The 15,909-nt window shown below is 33.3% G+C and overlaps 1 protein-coding gene across 2 annotated transcripts in view; it reads left to right on the top strand.

The window, feature by feature from the left end:
* Positions 1-15,909, top strand: part of LOC106681857 (LIM homeobox transcription factor 1-alpha) — a 104,781-nt gene that overhangs the window by 55,983 nt on the left and 32,889 nt on the right. For both annotated transcript variants that reach the window (XM_014422397.3, XM_014422396.3), the window contains exons 3-4: positions 6,231-6,451; positions 8,802-8,998. In XM_014422397.3, coding sequence (XP_014277883.1) covers positions 6,231-6,451; positions 8,802-8,998 — 418 coding nt within the window. The remainder of the gene's footprint in view (positions 1-6,230; positions 6,452-8,801; positions 8,999-15,909) is intronic.

Below are 15,909 nucleotides of genomic sequence, written 5' to 3'. Positions count from 1 at the left end.
ATTAATTTTTGTACCTTAAGAACAATACTTATATACACCACATTCAGGTGGCAACTAAGTTTATACTTCCACCTATGAAAGTACAATAATATAAAATAAATAGTAGAGTTACTATTTCTATAGATTTATCCAATTACAGAAAAGTGAAAATAATTAAAGATTAGAGAAGTTTGTCGGAGGAGGGGTACGGTCAGCAAAGAACAACATAAATAAACAAAACCATATTTATTTATTTTATGCCGACGTTTCGACCTGAGTTTCAGGTCATCATCAAGGCTATTTACATCCTTTAGAAGTGTTTTTGGAGTTCTACTTGATGTGTATATATGTATACAGTTGTAAATAACAATAAATATTTAAAAAAAAAAAAATAGATTTTTCAAAGAATCAAAGGCATAATTTCCAATTTTTTTTCGAAAATTGGAATTAAGTGTTTCTCGGGGTACCAAAAACTAATATTAAATCACTCCTAAATAATCTTTTACTACACTTTGATAGGTCAGTAATTCTGAATTGTTTTATTACGGTACTAACATTGAATCATAATGAAGGTAATTGTATAAGAACTAATTTTATTTAATGTATATAGCATATATATGGAAGATGGCCTCGAGATCTTTTCGTTTTTGGAGTTCTATCAATGGGTAGATTCTCCACATGTTTGTATCATGTCATAATATCACCTACAGCAAATTTACTCGATGTGTATATATGTATACAGTTGAAAATAACAATAAATAAATTATAAAAAAAAAATTTATCTAAATAAGATTCGAGGTTCATTAATAAAATATAATATTTTACTTCATAATAAAGTTTGACCATTTAAAGTTGTTAAAATTTATTTATATATTAAGATATTTATTAAATGTTAATTATATATTGCGAGTTTATACTATGCAAGAACTCTTGCAATTAGATATGTTTCTTTCTTCTCATTTATTCATTGAAAATATATTTTTAAGCTTATAAATTACATCATGCTCATTCCTACAAAGGATATAATCCACCACCGATACAATAACCACTGTCCACCTGAATTTAATATTTGTAAAAACTGATTTGTTAAAAATTATTACACTTTTATATATTAATTATTTATTACAGAAATTATTTAAATAATGAAATAGCTTCCGTCGGCCACCTGTAAATTTATATACAGATCATTTCTTTTAGATTTGGCTTGATGATTTTTTCGGATACATGATTTTAGGTGTATTTAACTTAAATATATGCCCTGTTTGTCTGAAATGAGCGGTGAGAGGATTTTGGTGAGGTTTGTAAGGTTTTTGTTATAGTTGTACAACTAAATTTATGATTTGTCCAAAATCCTTCGTACAATCCTTAATGCTCCTTACTTTGTCACAAATCAAGTCACCCATCAGGACCTCAATATGCCATATGTTGCCGATTTGGCCAGAACCAGATACCGTTCCTTCCATAATAAACTTCTCAACCACCCAAATCCACTTGTTTCTAACCTGGCTTCACCTTCATTACCTAATAATCCTCCTAGGCGTCTGAAAAGAAGATGGCCTCGAGATCTTCTCCTCTAGAAATGTTATTGGAGTTCTATCAGTGGGTAGATTCTCCACATGTTTTTATCATGTCACTATGTCACCTACAGCATATACAGTTGTAAATAATAATTAATAAATTATTAAAAAAAAAAAAAATTATGATTTAATTGTAATAGTTATTAATCTTAAACTAAAATTGTAGTTTTCTAATAATCAATTGAAGAAATCCTTTATTTTAATAAGCTGTTTTTATTTATTTTTTTTAATTTTAGGATATGACAATGCAAACAATAAAGTTACGATATTAAAAGCTTAAATATAGTTGTATTATTCACTGATCATGAAGCTCCACAAAAATACACATTAATAGTCAAGAAAAAAATAATTAATATAGTTTTTTATTTAGTGAAAGTTTTAATATAAGATTTAGTAATAATTCTAACCACACTACAAAAATTAAATTTTTATAAAATTATGATGAGAAGATATTGACCGTAGAGATAATATAAATGAGGAGAATATGGTTGGAGAGGGGGAGAGGGTGCAATCAGAGAACAACGCCAATAATTTTGTATTTTTATCATTATTTTATTGCATTTGTATTTGTTAAACTTTGTGGTGACAAGATTAACATCTTCAGCGGCAATAGTTGACATTCGCAAAGAGAGTGTTTGAAATGAGTTTCCCACTATCGAAATTATTATCAACATTTTTATTTCTTCAGTATATTTCTTTTAAATCTATTTTTAATTATAATTCATTTAATGTTTCATTATTTTACATTTGCTTTAGTGGCAAACCCATTTGAAACCTCTCGCCATATGATCTATTACAATTAATGAAAATTAACAATGACAAATTAGGTGTTTTTTTTTTTTGTTGTAAACACAAAAACTAAATATCACCAGTTAATAATAATTATGAATGTTTTGTTATATATGTCAAGCGTAAATATTGTTGTATTGACAAATAAAGAACGTAACTAAAGAGTGATCTTTATCGTTACACAGGAACATGCACTAAAGCGTATTTAATAGTTATCTCGCTCTTTGTGCTTAGCCCTGATGAAGGCTAGAAATTTTGGCCGAAACGTTGACACTATTAAATAAGTTGAGATATATTTTGACCGCACCCCCAACCATCTTCTCCACTTGTATAAGATTATAGAAGGTTTTGTTCTCATTATTTTAAAATTACTAATCCTAATTAATAAAATAAATATAAAAAAATGCTCGCCTCATAATTAAAAACCTAATGAGGTACAAGTGGCTTTGTAACCTAGTACAGAAGTAATAAAACCTGTTGGCCATTCCTACTTAGTGCACCCGGCCAAACATTTACACAAGGAGGATGTTTAAAAACGAAGCTTGGAATTTCTCATTTGTAGCTGAAAGAACGCTGAGGAAATGAAAAGAGAGTCAAGTATTTACAAACGATGATTGGGCGGGCTTGGGAGATATTGGCGTCCCTTTGTGGCTTTGAACCGATTCGGATCAAACGCAAGGTGCGCTGGTGCGTGATCGGTCTGCGGCGTCTGCTTCGGTTCGAGTCTACGGCCTTCGTTTGCTTTTCACTGTCCGCAGTCCGGGCATGAATGCTAAACGAAAACCATTGTATATATTTCATTATAATATGTTGCGAACGGAACGAATGAATCCAACGGCTAAAGGATTTTCTTAAACGCTGTAAACGCCAGGTTCTGGTTTTATGGGTGATAATAATTTAAAGATTGAATAATTGAAAAATGCTTCGTTTTAGAGTTGCTTTTATGCTCCGTAATATCATTAAATCGTAAAGTTAAATTAATATTGTTTTAACTCACATATTCACAACACCAAACCACAACAATAAACATGTATTTCTGATGTTTATTTAATAAGGTTTTACTTAATCGAATTGCAAACTAAAAAGAACAATTTTAACTAAATAAAGCCCCATCCTATCTTAATCTATTGCTTTGTTATAACTTTTTTTTTTTAATATTTATTTATTGCTATTTACAACTGTACAATATAATATATTTAGTAAATCTGATCTCACTTAAATTGGAGTGTTACAGGCGTGTAGAGAAACTAACCATTGGTACCACTCTGATGGCGTTTTACATTAGCAGTTCTCGTGGCCATTTTCTTTTCAGGCGCCTCGGAGGATTGTCAGGAATGGAACAGGAAGCAATGTTAGAAACTAGGGGGTTTGAGTGGTTAGAGAGTTTATAATGGAAGGAGTGATATCTGGTTCAGGATGATTTTATTTTTGACAAAATAAGGAGCGTTGAGGATTTTGGATTTCAATGATTGGATACGAGAGGAATTCGAAGATTTAGTGGAGCCCAAAACCTCAACTCCGTATGTCCAGATTGGCCTTATTACAGTCATGTAGATCAGTCTTTTGTAATGAATTGGAAGTTTAGATCGTTTGTCCATTAAGTGCTGTAATAGTCGAAATCGACGTGCAGTTTTTCCTGTCTTTTCAGTTTTGTGTGAGGATTCCAAGTTAGTGGTTTGTCAAGGTGTAGTCCAAGGTAACGAATCTGTTCGACAGGGGTAAGAGCCACATTATTGAAGGAGACTGTTGGGCAGTCGGTAGGTTTACGATGGAATTGGTGATTTGAAGGGATTTGTTTGGATTCATTTTAATCCTCCTATTACGACACCATTCTTCGAGGGCTGTGATATGGGATTGGGGAGGTTGGGATGCAATCAAAGGGTTATTATTAACAGCGAGCACGCATGTGTCATCAGCATAAGTGGTAAGGGTGGTGTTAGGATTGGTTGGAATGTCAGCTGTATAGACGGTGTAGAGCATGGGACCGAGGATACTACCTTGAGGAACACCAGCGGACTGAGAATAGAGGAAAGAATAGGAACCGTTGTGGTTTACTTGAGATAATCTATCGATGAGAAATGAATGGATGATGATAAAGTATGTCGAAGGTAGAAATCTACGCAGTTTGTAATGCATTCCGGTTGCCAGGCTCGATCAAAAGCCTGTTCTACATCAAAAAAGATTCCCCCGCAGTACATTCCGCGCTCCAAAGAAGACGAGACAACGTCCACCACGCGAAGACATTGCTGAATAGTAGAGTGGGATGTTCGGAATCCAAACTGTTGATCAGAAATTATATGATTGGAATCTAGGATTTGGTATAGGCATTTAAAAATGAGTTTTTCGAGGATTTTGCCCATGATTGTTAATAGAGAGATAGGACGGTAGGAGGATGGGTATTCTGGCGGCTTTTGGGGCTTAGGTATCATTTTAACTATTCATAATATCCATGGGTCAGGAAAATATGTGGAACGGAGTAATGCGTTATATATGTTGGTAAGGAATAGAATGGCTTTCCGAGGAAGAAGTTTTAGGATGTGGGATGTTATTAGGTCGTGTCCAGGAGCTTTGCAGGTAGGTAATCTTTGAATGATACTAGATATCTCTGAAGGATGAAATGCTATAAGGAGCGGAATATTTAGTTCTGCTTCAATACATTCAATGTGAATTAGGTTAAGGATATCAGGATGTGGAATGGAGGTTTTAGAAAGGTGTTGTGCGAATGTTTGTGATTTTTCTTCATCAGTTCTGGTCCAGGTTTGGGATTCGGTGAGAAATGGGTGGTTAAAATCTTTGAAATTCAACAGTTTTTTGGTGGTCCTCTATAATGATTTGTCAGTAGTGGTTAGATAATCTAGTCTAATATTAAAATACATAAAACTGCTATTCTTGTCCAAAAGTGAACAATGACGCATACCTACTTGCACTCAACTAGTCGTGGCAGAGAGAGAAAGATCACTTCAAAACACAGTTCTTCTATTAACCTCAGCTCACAGAACCAAAAACACCAGACTCCACATCAATGTCCATGAATGAAATATTCAACAGGAAACATATTATGTATCTCTCCCTCTCTGTCCGCTACTTCCAGCGCATGCGCCGCCATCACCAATTCTTCTGTCTCGTCCATTACAGAAACAATAATTATTCATAATTTAGTCAATACTGGAGCGTAAATTTGGTTTAGGCACAGGACAATACTGAGGCCGTTGTAGAGAGTTTAGGCGTCAAAATAGCAACCTCCTAACTGCCACGGCACCAGTTTAATACGGTCTGGACAGGTAGGCTTTTATTTCAAGGCAGTCCCACGAAATGAAAATTCGACACGTCCACTCAGGTTAGATTAGGTTGCCACTAGGATCAACAGCCCATCCCCGTATGTCATGAATGATCGGGTAAAAAAAATTCAAAAGATTGATGGCAACCAAACCTATTATTCCCACAATTGTCTCTTTTCCCTACAACCTTCTCATCTACTTATATTTTTTTTCATTTTGGAATTTTACTTACATATTTTATTTCCTATTTTTATTCTATAACTTTAATTTTAAATAATTATAATTAAATTTAAATACTCATATTTTGCTATTCTATTTGGCTTATATAACTTTACATTTTTTTTTTTAATCCTGTTATTTTACATATTTAATTACCTACATATATTTTATTTCCCACCTTTTTTGATCTCTTTATTTTAAATAATTGTGTAGATATGTTTACCAGCCAGATGGCTTGAAATTGTGTCCGAAACGTTGGCACTAATGAATAGGTTTTTCTTTCTTTGTGTTCTCCATTGACCCCCCCCTCCTTCTAATCATCTTCTCTTCAAATTCCTAATTAATAGTATTTACAAGAAATTAATGAATAATATCTTTTTATTTCTAGAGTGTACGTGAAGAAGTGCCTGAGCTGCGGGGATCCAATCGGTCCTTCGGAGCTGGTTATGAAGGCCGCAGTGGACAGCGTCTTCCACCTGCGCTGCTTCTTGTGCGTGGTCTGCGGCGTGCGGCTCCAGAAGGGGGACCAGTACGTGGTCAAGCAGGGACAGCTCTTCTGCAGGCCTGACTACGAGAAAGAGGTCGAGATGTTCCAAGGATACGCACAAGGTAACTCACTGAGTTCTTTGTAGCCCACTTTATTTATTTTAAAGCATTAATCACTTATGGGTCATTATTGCCTCTACTTATTCCTGTTCACGAAAAGGCCCCGATAACGGATTGTAATAACTATCGAGGGATCTCACTCCTTCCTGTATGTTGTAAAATATTTACGCTAATCTTAAGAAGTTGAATCACAGAATACGCTAAAGAAATTGTCGGAGACTACCAATGTGCTTTTAGATGAAACCGTACTACTATTGATCAAATTTATTCATTACGGCAAATCTTACAGAAAAAATTGGAATACGACGGAGTAGTTCATCAACTTTATATAGATTTCCAAAAGGCTTACGATTCTATTGACCACCAGAAGCTGTATAATATTCTGATTAAACAGGGAATACCTAAGAAGGTAGTAAATCTAGTACGGATGTGCATGACCGAAACGTATAATAAGGTACGAATCGGTAATCATTATTCTGAGGAATAACCTCCATAAAACCTCCATGACCGGTCGGGTTTAAGACAAAGTGATTCTTTATCATTTAATCTAGCACTAGAATACATTATTAAAAGTGTGATGAATACCGAAAAGGGTTAAACTTTGGGTGCTAAAATACCGGTGCTTGGGTATGCTGGTGGTTTGGTATTATTGGGTGAGGGCAAGGAACTATAGAACTAAATACTGTTAATAAACTCTAGCAGGGAACTAGGTCTTGAAATAAATACGGATAAAACAAAATACATGGTTAGCAGTAGAAACGCGTGCAATGTCGGTGATGTAGATATAGGAGGAAGTACGTTTGAACAGGTAGATAGGTTCTACGTATACTAAGTATTTAATTTCTACAGTAACTAGAAAAACCGAAATCGATGAGGAAATATAAGATAGGTTGAAGGCGGGAAATGTTTGTTATTTTTCAATTTCGAAACTGCTTAGCTCGCGCCTTCTATCGAAAAACTTAAAAACTAGAATTTCCAAAACTATTATCCTTCCCACTGTTCTTTATGGATGTGAGACGTGGCCTCTTACACTAAGGGATGAACAGCAGGTTTTCGAAAATAAAGTACTAGGCAAAATATTCGGACCGAAAAAGGATGAATTAACGGGAGAGTTTAGAAGATTACACAACGCTGAATTAAGGGACGTACACCCGGTAAATATAATTCAAGTTATAGCATTGCGACGTATAAGATGGGATGTAAAGTTGTAGGGCTTAGTAACGTGTGAATCCCTAAAATGTTAATAAACACTGAACGAGCAGGTAAACGTCCGAGGAATAGACCGAAACGTAGATGGGAGGATTGCGTGAAAACTGATTTAGTAGAAAGAGCGTTTGGTGGTATCGGCATCGAACCTTCGGGTTCGTTAGGCCTTTATTATTATTATTAATATCATTAATAATGTTGATGCCAAATAAATTGGTTAAAAATTAATAAATAAGTTGAAAATGAATATATATGTTAAAAAGAAGATAATAATATAATATACATACTTTTTTTTTTTTTTTTTTAATAATTTATTTATTGATATTTACAACTGTATACACATATATACAACAAGTAAATTTGCTGTAGGTGACATAGTGACATGATAAAAACTTGTGGAGAATCTACCCATTGATAGAACTCCAAAAACATACATACTTTAAAAAAAAAAAAAAAAAAAAAAAAAAAATTGAAAAAATTGAAAAAATTAAATTACTAATAAACTCATAATGAGCATGGTTGTGATTTCGAAAAATACGAAGCGAGTCTCCTTGGAGTTAGTAAAGCACCTTCCTTAAGAGTAAATAAATGAAAAATATAAAACAATATTTACTGGATATGGTTTGATTTATCATAAGAGCCATTTCGAGCAAAATCTTTGGGTCGTACTGTTCTAATCAAAATTTATTTTCATAAAACAATAACAGAGTTCTACAAGCAAAAAATTGATTCGCTGAAACTGAATAATACAAGAATCGGGATATAAACAAAAAATCGGATTTACAAAATTTAAATTCATGTTGCTCTATTCGAATAAATATATAAGACATAATTAACATAATTATTAAGATGCTCCAATAAAGTTGTAAAACGTCGCCCCAAAATAGTTGTGTTATTGAAAGATCCTCAAGATCCAAAAATATATTTAAAAATTAAGTATCATAAGCAAACACTAAAAAAGAGAGAAAATGGTATACCAAATTACTCGCAAAGTTTCTAGTAACAGAATTTATTTATTGGTCTCTCTCCTCCTCTGTATATATATAATTCGATCAGCTGATGTACTCAGTCAGCGGACATCGAGATATATAGGAATTATATATATTATATACATATCGATATTATAAAATTATTTCCTTGTGCCCAGGAGAGAGCGGCTTGGAGGAGGGCCCCGGAGGACCACGGAGCACGGACGGACGAAGAGGCCCCAAGAGGCCTCGTACCATACTCACCACTCAGCAGAGGAGAGCCTTTAAAGCATCCTTCGAGCTGAGCCCCAAGCCCTGTAGGAAGGTCAGGGAGACCCTCGCCAAGGACACCGGACTGTCAGTCAGGATAGTACAAGTGAGTAGCACCTTTATATATATAACAAATTACATTGAGGACCTCAACAACCACATTAAGGGTGAATTCCTACCCCCTACATACTTCCTCATTATCCGTTCTTATCTCTCCCACAGATTATTTCGAATAAATCACAACAGCACTTATTCATCCCTATTCCGCCAGTCTGCTGGTGTACCTCAGGGTAGTATCCTTGGTTCTATTCTTTATATAGTTTCCACAGCTGACATCCCAACCCATCCTAACACTATCCTCACCACGTATGCCGATGATACATGTCTATTGTCTGTGGACAATGATCCTTACATTGTATCCCAAATCCTCCAATCCCACATCACCACCCTATAAAATTGTGCCAAAATTGGAGGATTAAAATTAATTCCAATAAATCCCACCAAATAACATTTACCCTTCGCCGTAAACCAATGACCTCTTGTCCAACAGTAATTTTTAATAATACCCCACTTATTCCTGTCGAACAGATCCGTTACTTAGGACTACACCTCGACAAACGACTGGCATAGAATCCTTATACAAGACTGAAAAGACAGGAAAGTGCTCGTCGATTTCGACTATTACAACATTTACTAGACAAACGGTCTAAATTGCCAATCCATTACAAAAGACTGATCTACATGATTATTATAAGGCCTATCTGGACAAACGGAGTTGAGCTTTGGGGCTCCACTAAACCATCAAATTCCTCCCGAATCCAATCCTTACAGTCCAAAATCCTTCGTAAAATCCTGAACGCTCCTTAATTTGTTACAAATCAAGTCATCCATCATGATCTCAATGTCCAATATGTTGCCGATTTAGACAAAATCAGATACCGTTCCTTCCATGATAAACTTTTCAACCACCCAAATCCACTTGTTTCTAACCTGGCTTCTCCTTCATTACCTAATAATCCTCCTAGGCGTTTGAAAAGAAGATCTCGGGGCCTGTTCTAGAAATGTTATTGGAGTTCTGTCAGTGAGTAGATTCCCCACATGTTTGTATCATGTCACTATCTCACCTACAGCAAATTTACTTGTTGTATATATGTGTATACAGTTGCAAATAACAATAAATAAATTATTAAAAAAAAAAAAAGATTGGATACGAGAGGAATTGGAAGGTTTAGTGGTGCCCCAAAGCTCAACTCCGTATGTCCAGATTGGCCTTATTACAGTCATGAAGATCAGTCTTTTGTAATGAGTTAGAAATTAGACCGTTTCCTGGTTTTTCAGTCTTGTGTTTGTATTCAAAGTCAATCCAGATGTAGTCCTAAGTAACGGATCTGTCGTACAGGAATAAGTGGGGTATTATTAAAGGATACTGTGGGGAAAGAAGTCATTAGTTAACAATTAATGGTAAATGTGATTTGGTGTTATTTATTTTAATAAGAGGAATTTTTATTTTATAAAGATTTTTTTTTTCCGATTCAGAAACATTTCTCGAATTATATGAGAGATGATAGAAATATATTGAAGGTGCTGATCCCACTCGTTGGAGTGTTTTCGAAAGTTATGTAAACTGCGGTGGTGGGCCACCGAACCTCATATCATATCGTTATCGCTCTCGGTACTTGTAGCGAAGTCTGCTATGGCCATCATGGCGCCCGAGAGTCAAGCAGCACAAATCGAATTGAAGGCTCAATTTGATTATTTTGGCTTCAATTTTGTCTTCATAAGACACTTAGTGCAGAAGTTTATTACTGAAAGTTTCGTTTAATTTTTTTATATATAGTTCTGAAACAAGTTATTCTCTTTTATATTATAACTGATTAAAAAAATTTGATCAATAGTTGAACGATTTCGTCTAAAACCACATTGGTAGTCTTCGATGATTTCTTCAGCGTATTCCCTGATTCGACTAGTTAAGATTAGCGTAAATATTTTATAACATACAGGATGGAGTGAAATCCCTCCATAATTCCGTTATAAATGTCGTCGAGCCCTTTCTGTGAACAGAAATAAATAGAGATTCCTTCCATTCCTAATAGTATAAGAGCCGGGAAGAAAAAAAGACAGTTATCCCACTTCAATTTTTGATTACCTCAATAAAAAATATGTATTATTACTAGTCAAAATTGATGAGTCTGCCAAGTAGAGGTAGGGGGTTTAAAAAATGGCTTCTCTTTCAAAACCTTAAAAAAACATTGATTTTTAATTCGGAGCTGTATGTCTTAAAAACTACCAACAACACTAGAAAATCTAAGAGAAAATTACTTAAAGGAGAGTAAACTTGCTGAAATATTAGCCCTAATATAGCTATTTACGTCCAATAGTTCTCGAGATATAGCTTTTTAAAAAGCAAAATTTCTTAAAAATCTACTGAAAGATTAGTAGTTAGTTAATTTATTTTGAGAAATCTATATCTCAGGAACTATGTGACGTACAGATGTCTATTAGCACTCAAATTAAAGCTAGTTTGATGGACTATAATGAAGTTTATGACTTTTACCTTCGTAGGAATAGTAGTTTTCATGATATTTGCTAAAATAAATTGATTTATAGTTGTTCGGACAATAAGTTTGATTTATGAAAAACTTCATTTCAGAAACCATAATTTCTAGTTGTTCGTATAATAAGTTGGATTTTTGAAAAAAATATATCTCTAGATCCATAAGACGCATATATGTCTGCCAACACTCAAAATAAAGGAAATTTAATTTACTATAAAGTAGTTTATGACACTTATCTTTGTAGGGGTAGTAGTTTTTATGATATTCACAAATGAATATAAATTTGGTAAAAAACATTATGAAATGTTGCTTTATAAAAAGCTATATCTCGAAAACTACTTAACGGAAATAGCTATTAGGGCTCATATTTTAGAAAATTTGCTCTTCTTTAAATAACGTTCTCTTATGTTTTCTTGTGTTGTTCATACTTTTTAGGATATAGAGCTCCGAATGAAAAATTAATTGTTTTTAAGGTTTCAAACAGCCGCCAATCTGAAATGAAGTTTTTCATAAATCAAATTTATTGTTGGAACAACTATAAATCAATTTATTTTAGCAAATATCACCATAACTAGTATTCCTACGAAGGTAAAGGTCATAAACTTTTTTATAGTCCATTAAACTAGCTTTAATTTGAGTACTAATAGACTTCTGTACGTCACATAGTTCCTGAGATATAGATTTCTCAAAATAAATTAACAAACTACTAATCTTTCAGTAGATTTATAAGAAATTATGCTTTTTAAAAAGATATATCTCGAGAACTATTGATCGTAAATAGCTCTTTTAGGGCTAATATTTCAGCAAATTTACTCTTCTTTAAATCATGTTCTCTTAGATTTTCTAGTGTTGTTGGTAGTTTTAAAGATGTAGAGCTCCGAATGAAAATTTTTTTTTTTTATCGCTTTGAAACAGCCGCCATTTTTTATTCCCCCTACCTATACTTGGCAGACTCATCAATTTTGACTCGTAATTATACATAGTTTTCAATAAAGTAATAAAAAATCGGGGTGAGATAACTGCCTTTTTTCTCCTCTCGGTCTCTTATACTATAAGGCATCTCCCCAATTTCCCAGATCTTTTTAACCAAAAGGTGTATTTTAGAAACTGCAATTTCACCACATGCCTTGATAAGTTCACTAGGAATATCGGCGGTTCCCGCTGCTTTATAAGGTTTTAATTTTGCGATGGCCATTTCGACTTCCTCCTGACTCGGTTCTTCTATCCACGGTTCAGCGCTCTGGTGTTCAGTCAGAGGAGATTGAAAATTATTTCCTGTATTCAGAATACGGTCCAAGTGTTTCTTAAATGTATCCAATATATCTACCGGTTCAACTAAAATGTTATTCTTATTTCCGCCACTACAGAGCGGAATTTCCGGGATCGGTAAAAACCTCTAAATATCTGGAAACAGGGTTTATTCTTATTAATTTCCTTTTTTCGAGATATAAATTACCGACCTCTTTAATATTATCTCTGATTCACCCCATAACTTCTCAATGTCTTCGCGACCCTCATCCAAAGGTTCTAAGACTTCAAATCTATTTTTTATTTTTAGTGGTGGAATAATACTAGAGAAATATTTAAGTAGTCTTTAAAGGCTTATAGTTACAGATAAAAGAAAGAATTAATTAATAGATTTATAGAAAAAACGTAAGATATATAATTTTATATTACATGAAAAATAATACAATTTTTAAGTCCCTAAAAAGAAAGAAATGAACTCAAATTAATAAGTTATACAATAATGACTTCTTGGAGTACGTATAGACACAGGACTTAACTTGCAGTCATGATACAAGACTGAAAAGACAGGAAACTGCAGGTCGATTCCGACTATTACAACATTTACTAGACAAACGGTCTAAACTACCAATCCACCACAAAAGACTGATCTACATAAATATAATAAAGTCTATCTCTGGACATACGGAGTTGAGCTTTGGGGCTCCACTAAACCTTCGAATTCCTCTAGAATCCAATTCTTCAATACAAAATCCAAGAACTTCCATCTCTCTATTTTCTAGTGTGAACCTCTTTATAAAAGTTCAGTATTTATTTAATAGATTTATAGTCTTGCTCATTTTATTTTATTTATTTCTTTTTTTGGGCTAAGACTCCCATTGGAGTCCTATACTGCACTCTTGCTCATTTTATTTTATTTATTTCTTTTTTTGGGCTAAGACTCCCATTGGAGTCCTATACTGTACTCTTGCTCATTTTATTTATTTTTTTTGGGCTAAGACTCCCATTGGAGTCCTATACTGCACTCTTGCTCATTTATAGTATCGCTTCTTATACTACTTGAGATGTTAATCAAAGACCATTTTAATGATTCCCATTTTCTTTATTTTTTTATTATTTTACTTCGAGGCCATTTGTAGCTTAAATGGTTAGGCCTATGTCTATGGTTCTGAGATCTGCGGGCGGCGCCGTTTCAAATCAGACCTGAGGCGTTGACTTTTTTCATTAAGTGACGGTCCCACAAAATGAATGAATGCTCCTTACTTAGTCTCTAACCCAATCACACATCAGGAACTTAATATTCCGTATGAACCGATCTAGCCCGGACCAGATATCAATCCTTCCATGTTAAACTCCTTAACCATCCGAACCCACTTGTTACTGAAAAGAAGATGGCTTCGAAACTTTTTAATGTAGAAATGTTATTAGAGAGCTACTAATGGAAAGTTTCTCTACATGCCTGTATGATACAGTTGTAATATAATATCACATTTATTAAAGTATATAAATTTAAGAAAATAGAGTAAAATAAATAAATAATCAACATAAAGCAACAAGCTGTTTAGTGAGAAATAGTAATTAAAAGTGTACAAATTTATAAAACAGTTTTTATAAACCCTGATTTTTTTTTTATAATTTATTTCTTAATATTTCTTACTGTATGAACAAATCTATAAAGATTGGGATAGAAAAGCTCGATATTTAACAAGGTTAATATTGCTAGAAGTGTTGAAAAATATTAGCTACAGTTAGATCTCTCGCTAAAGTACCACAGATTGTCTTATTTAAAAGATGAAATTTTAATCTAGACCTTGATGCATTAAACAGACGAAATGGTGAAACTAGATATTCTGTCTGTTTGATATTCCAGTAGATAATGGACTCCTCTAACCTCGCCTATAACCTGTTACATTAATTTTATCCCCAATAAAATTCCGGTATAGCGAATCTGTGTTCTCGGCGAATAGTCTTTATACTCCCGTCGAAAACTAAGTTGAGTTACTGTCGGGGATTTTATGGGACTTGCCTACTTACTGCTTTCAAACGACTGGATTATGCTTTTATAGCCTATTATTTAATTATATTATGCGCTCTAAGTCATATTATAATATGAAACTATAATCGCTATGGATAATAATAAATCTTTATCTGCTGCAATTGTAAAAATTAAATTTTCCCAATTTTTGGAAATTACAACCATGCTCATCATGAGTTTATTAGTAATTTAGTTATTATTATCTTTTTTTTAACATATATATATATATATTCATTTTCAACTTATTTATTAATTCTTAACCAATTTATTTGGCATCAACATTATTATTATTAATAATAATAAAGGCCCAGTGTAGCCCCTTAAAACTCCATTCTACTAAATCAGTTTTAACGCAATCCTCCCATCTACGTTTCGGTCTATACCTCGGATTTTTACCTGTTGGTTCAGTGTTTAGTAACATTTAAGGGATCCGCTCGTTAGTCCTACAACCTTACATACCCATCTTATACGCCGCAATGCTATAACTTGAATTATATTTACCGAGTGTAGGTCCCTTAATTCAGCGTTGTGTAATCTTCTAAATTTTTCAGTTAGATCTTTTTTCAGTCCAAATATTTTTTGTAATACTTTATTTTCGAAAACCCGAAGTGTAAGAGACCACGTCACACATCCATAAAGAACAGTGGGAAGGATAATGGTTTTGTAAATTCTAATTTTTAAGTTTTTGGATAGAAGGACCGAGGTAAGCAGTTTCGATCAATTTTATTACCTATTTAATTCATTTTTATATTTTAATTTACTAACAACGTTTCCTTACTATTTCTTTGTTTGCGTTCTTCTTTTTTTTTTGTATGTTTACAAAATGTTCTTAAATTAAAAAAAAAACTTACATAGTAACCTCAATATTTGTGATAGATCAATGGTAAAAAGAAATGTAAGTGGATGAAGTGGGAAATTTGGAGAGTATAAAATATTTAATGCTAATAACAAATCAAAACAAAAAGAAAACAAAATACAAAGGAAAAAGAAATAAATAAAAAAAAAATTGAATAGTTATTACAAAAAAAAAATATACATTGTAAATATTACAGCAATGTATTTCGTTATTATTAATTACATTGCCTTCTAAGATAGATTAGTAAGCTATGTGTTACCAATCCAGCAATCCATTGTATTTCGGCAGCAGTGCTTGCTGTAATATTACTATAAATATTACAGCAA

The sequence above is a fragment of the Halyomorpha halys genome, unplaced genomic scaffold, assembly GCF_000696795.3.
Source record: "Halyomorpha halys isolate HHAL.00 unplaced genomic scaffold, Hhal_1.1 Scaffold371.1, whole genome shotgun sequence".
Classification (NCBI taxonomy): Eukaryota; Metazoa; Arthropoda; class Insecta; order Hemiptera; family Pentatomidae; genus Halyomorpha; species Halyomorpha halys.
This window is presented reverse-complemented; position numbering and strand designations above follow the sequence as displayed.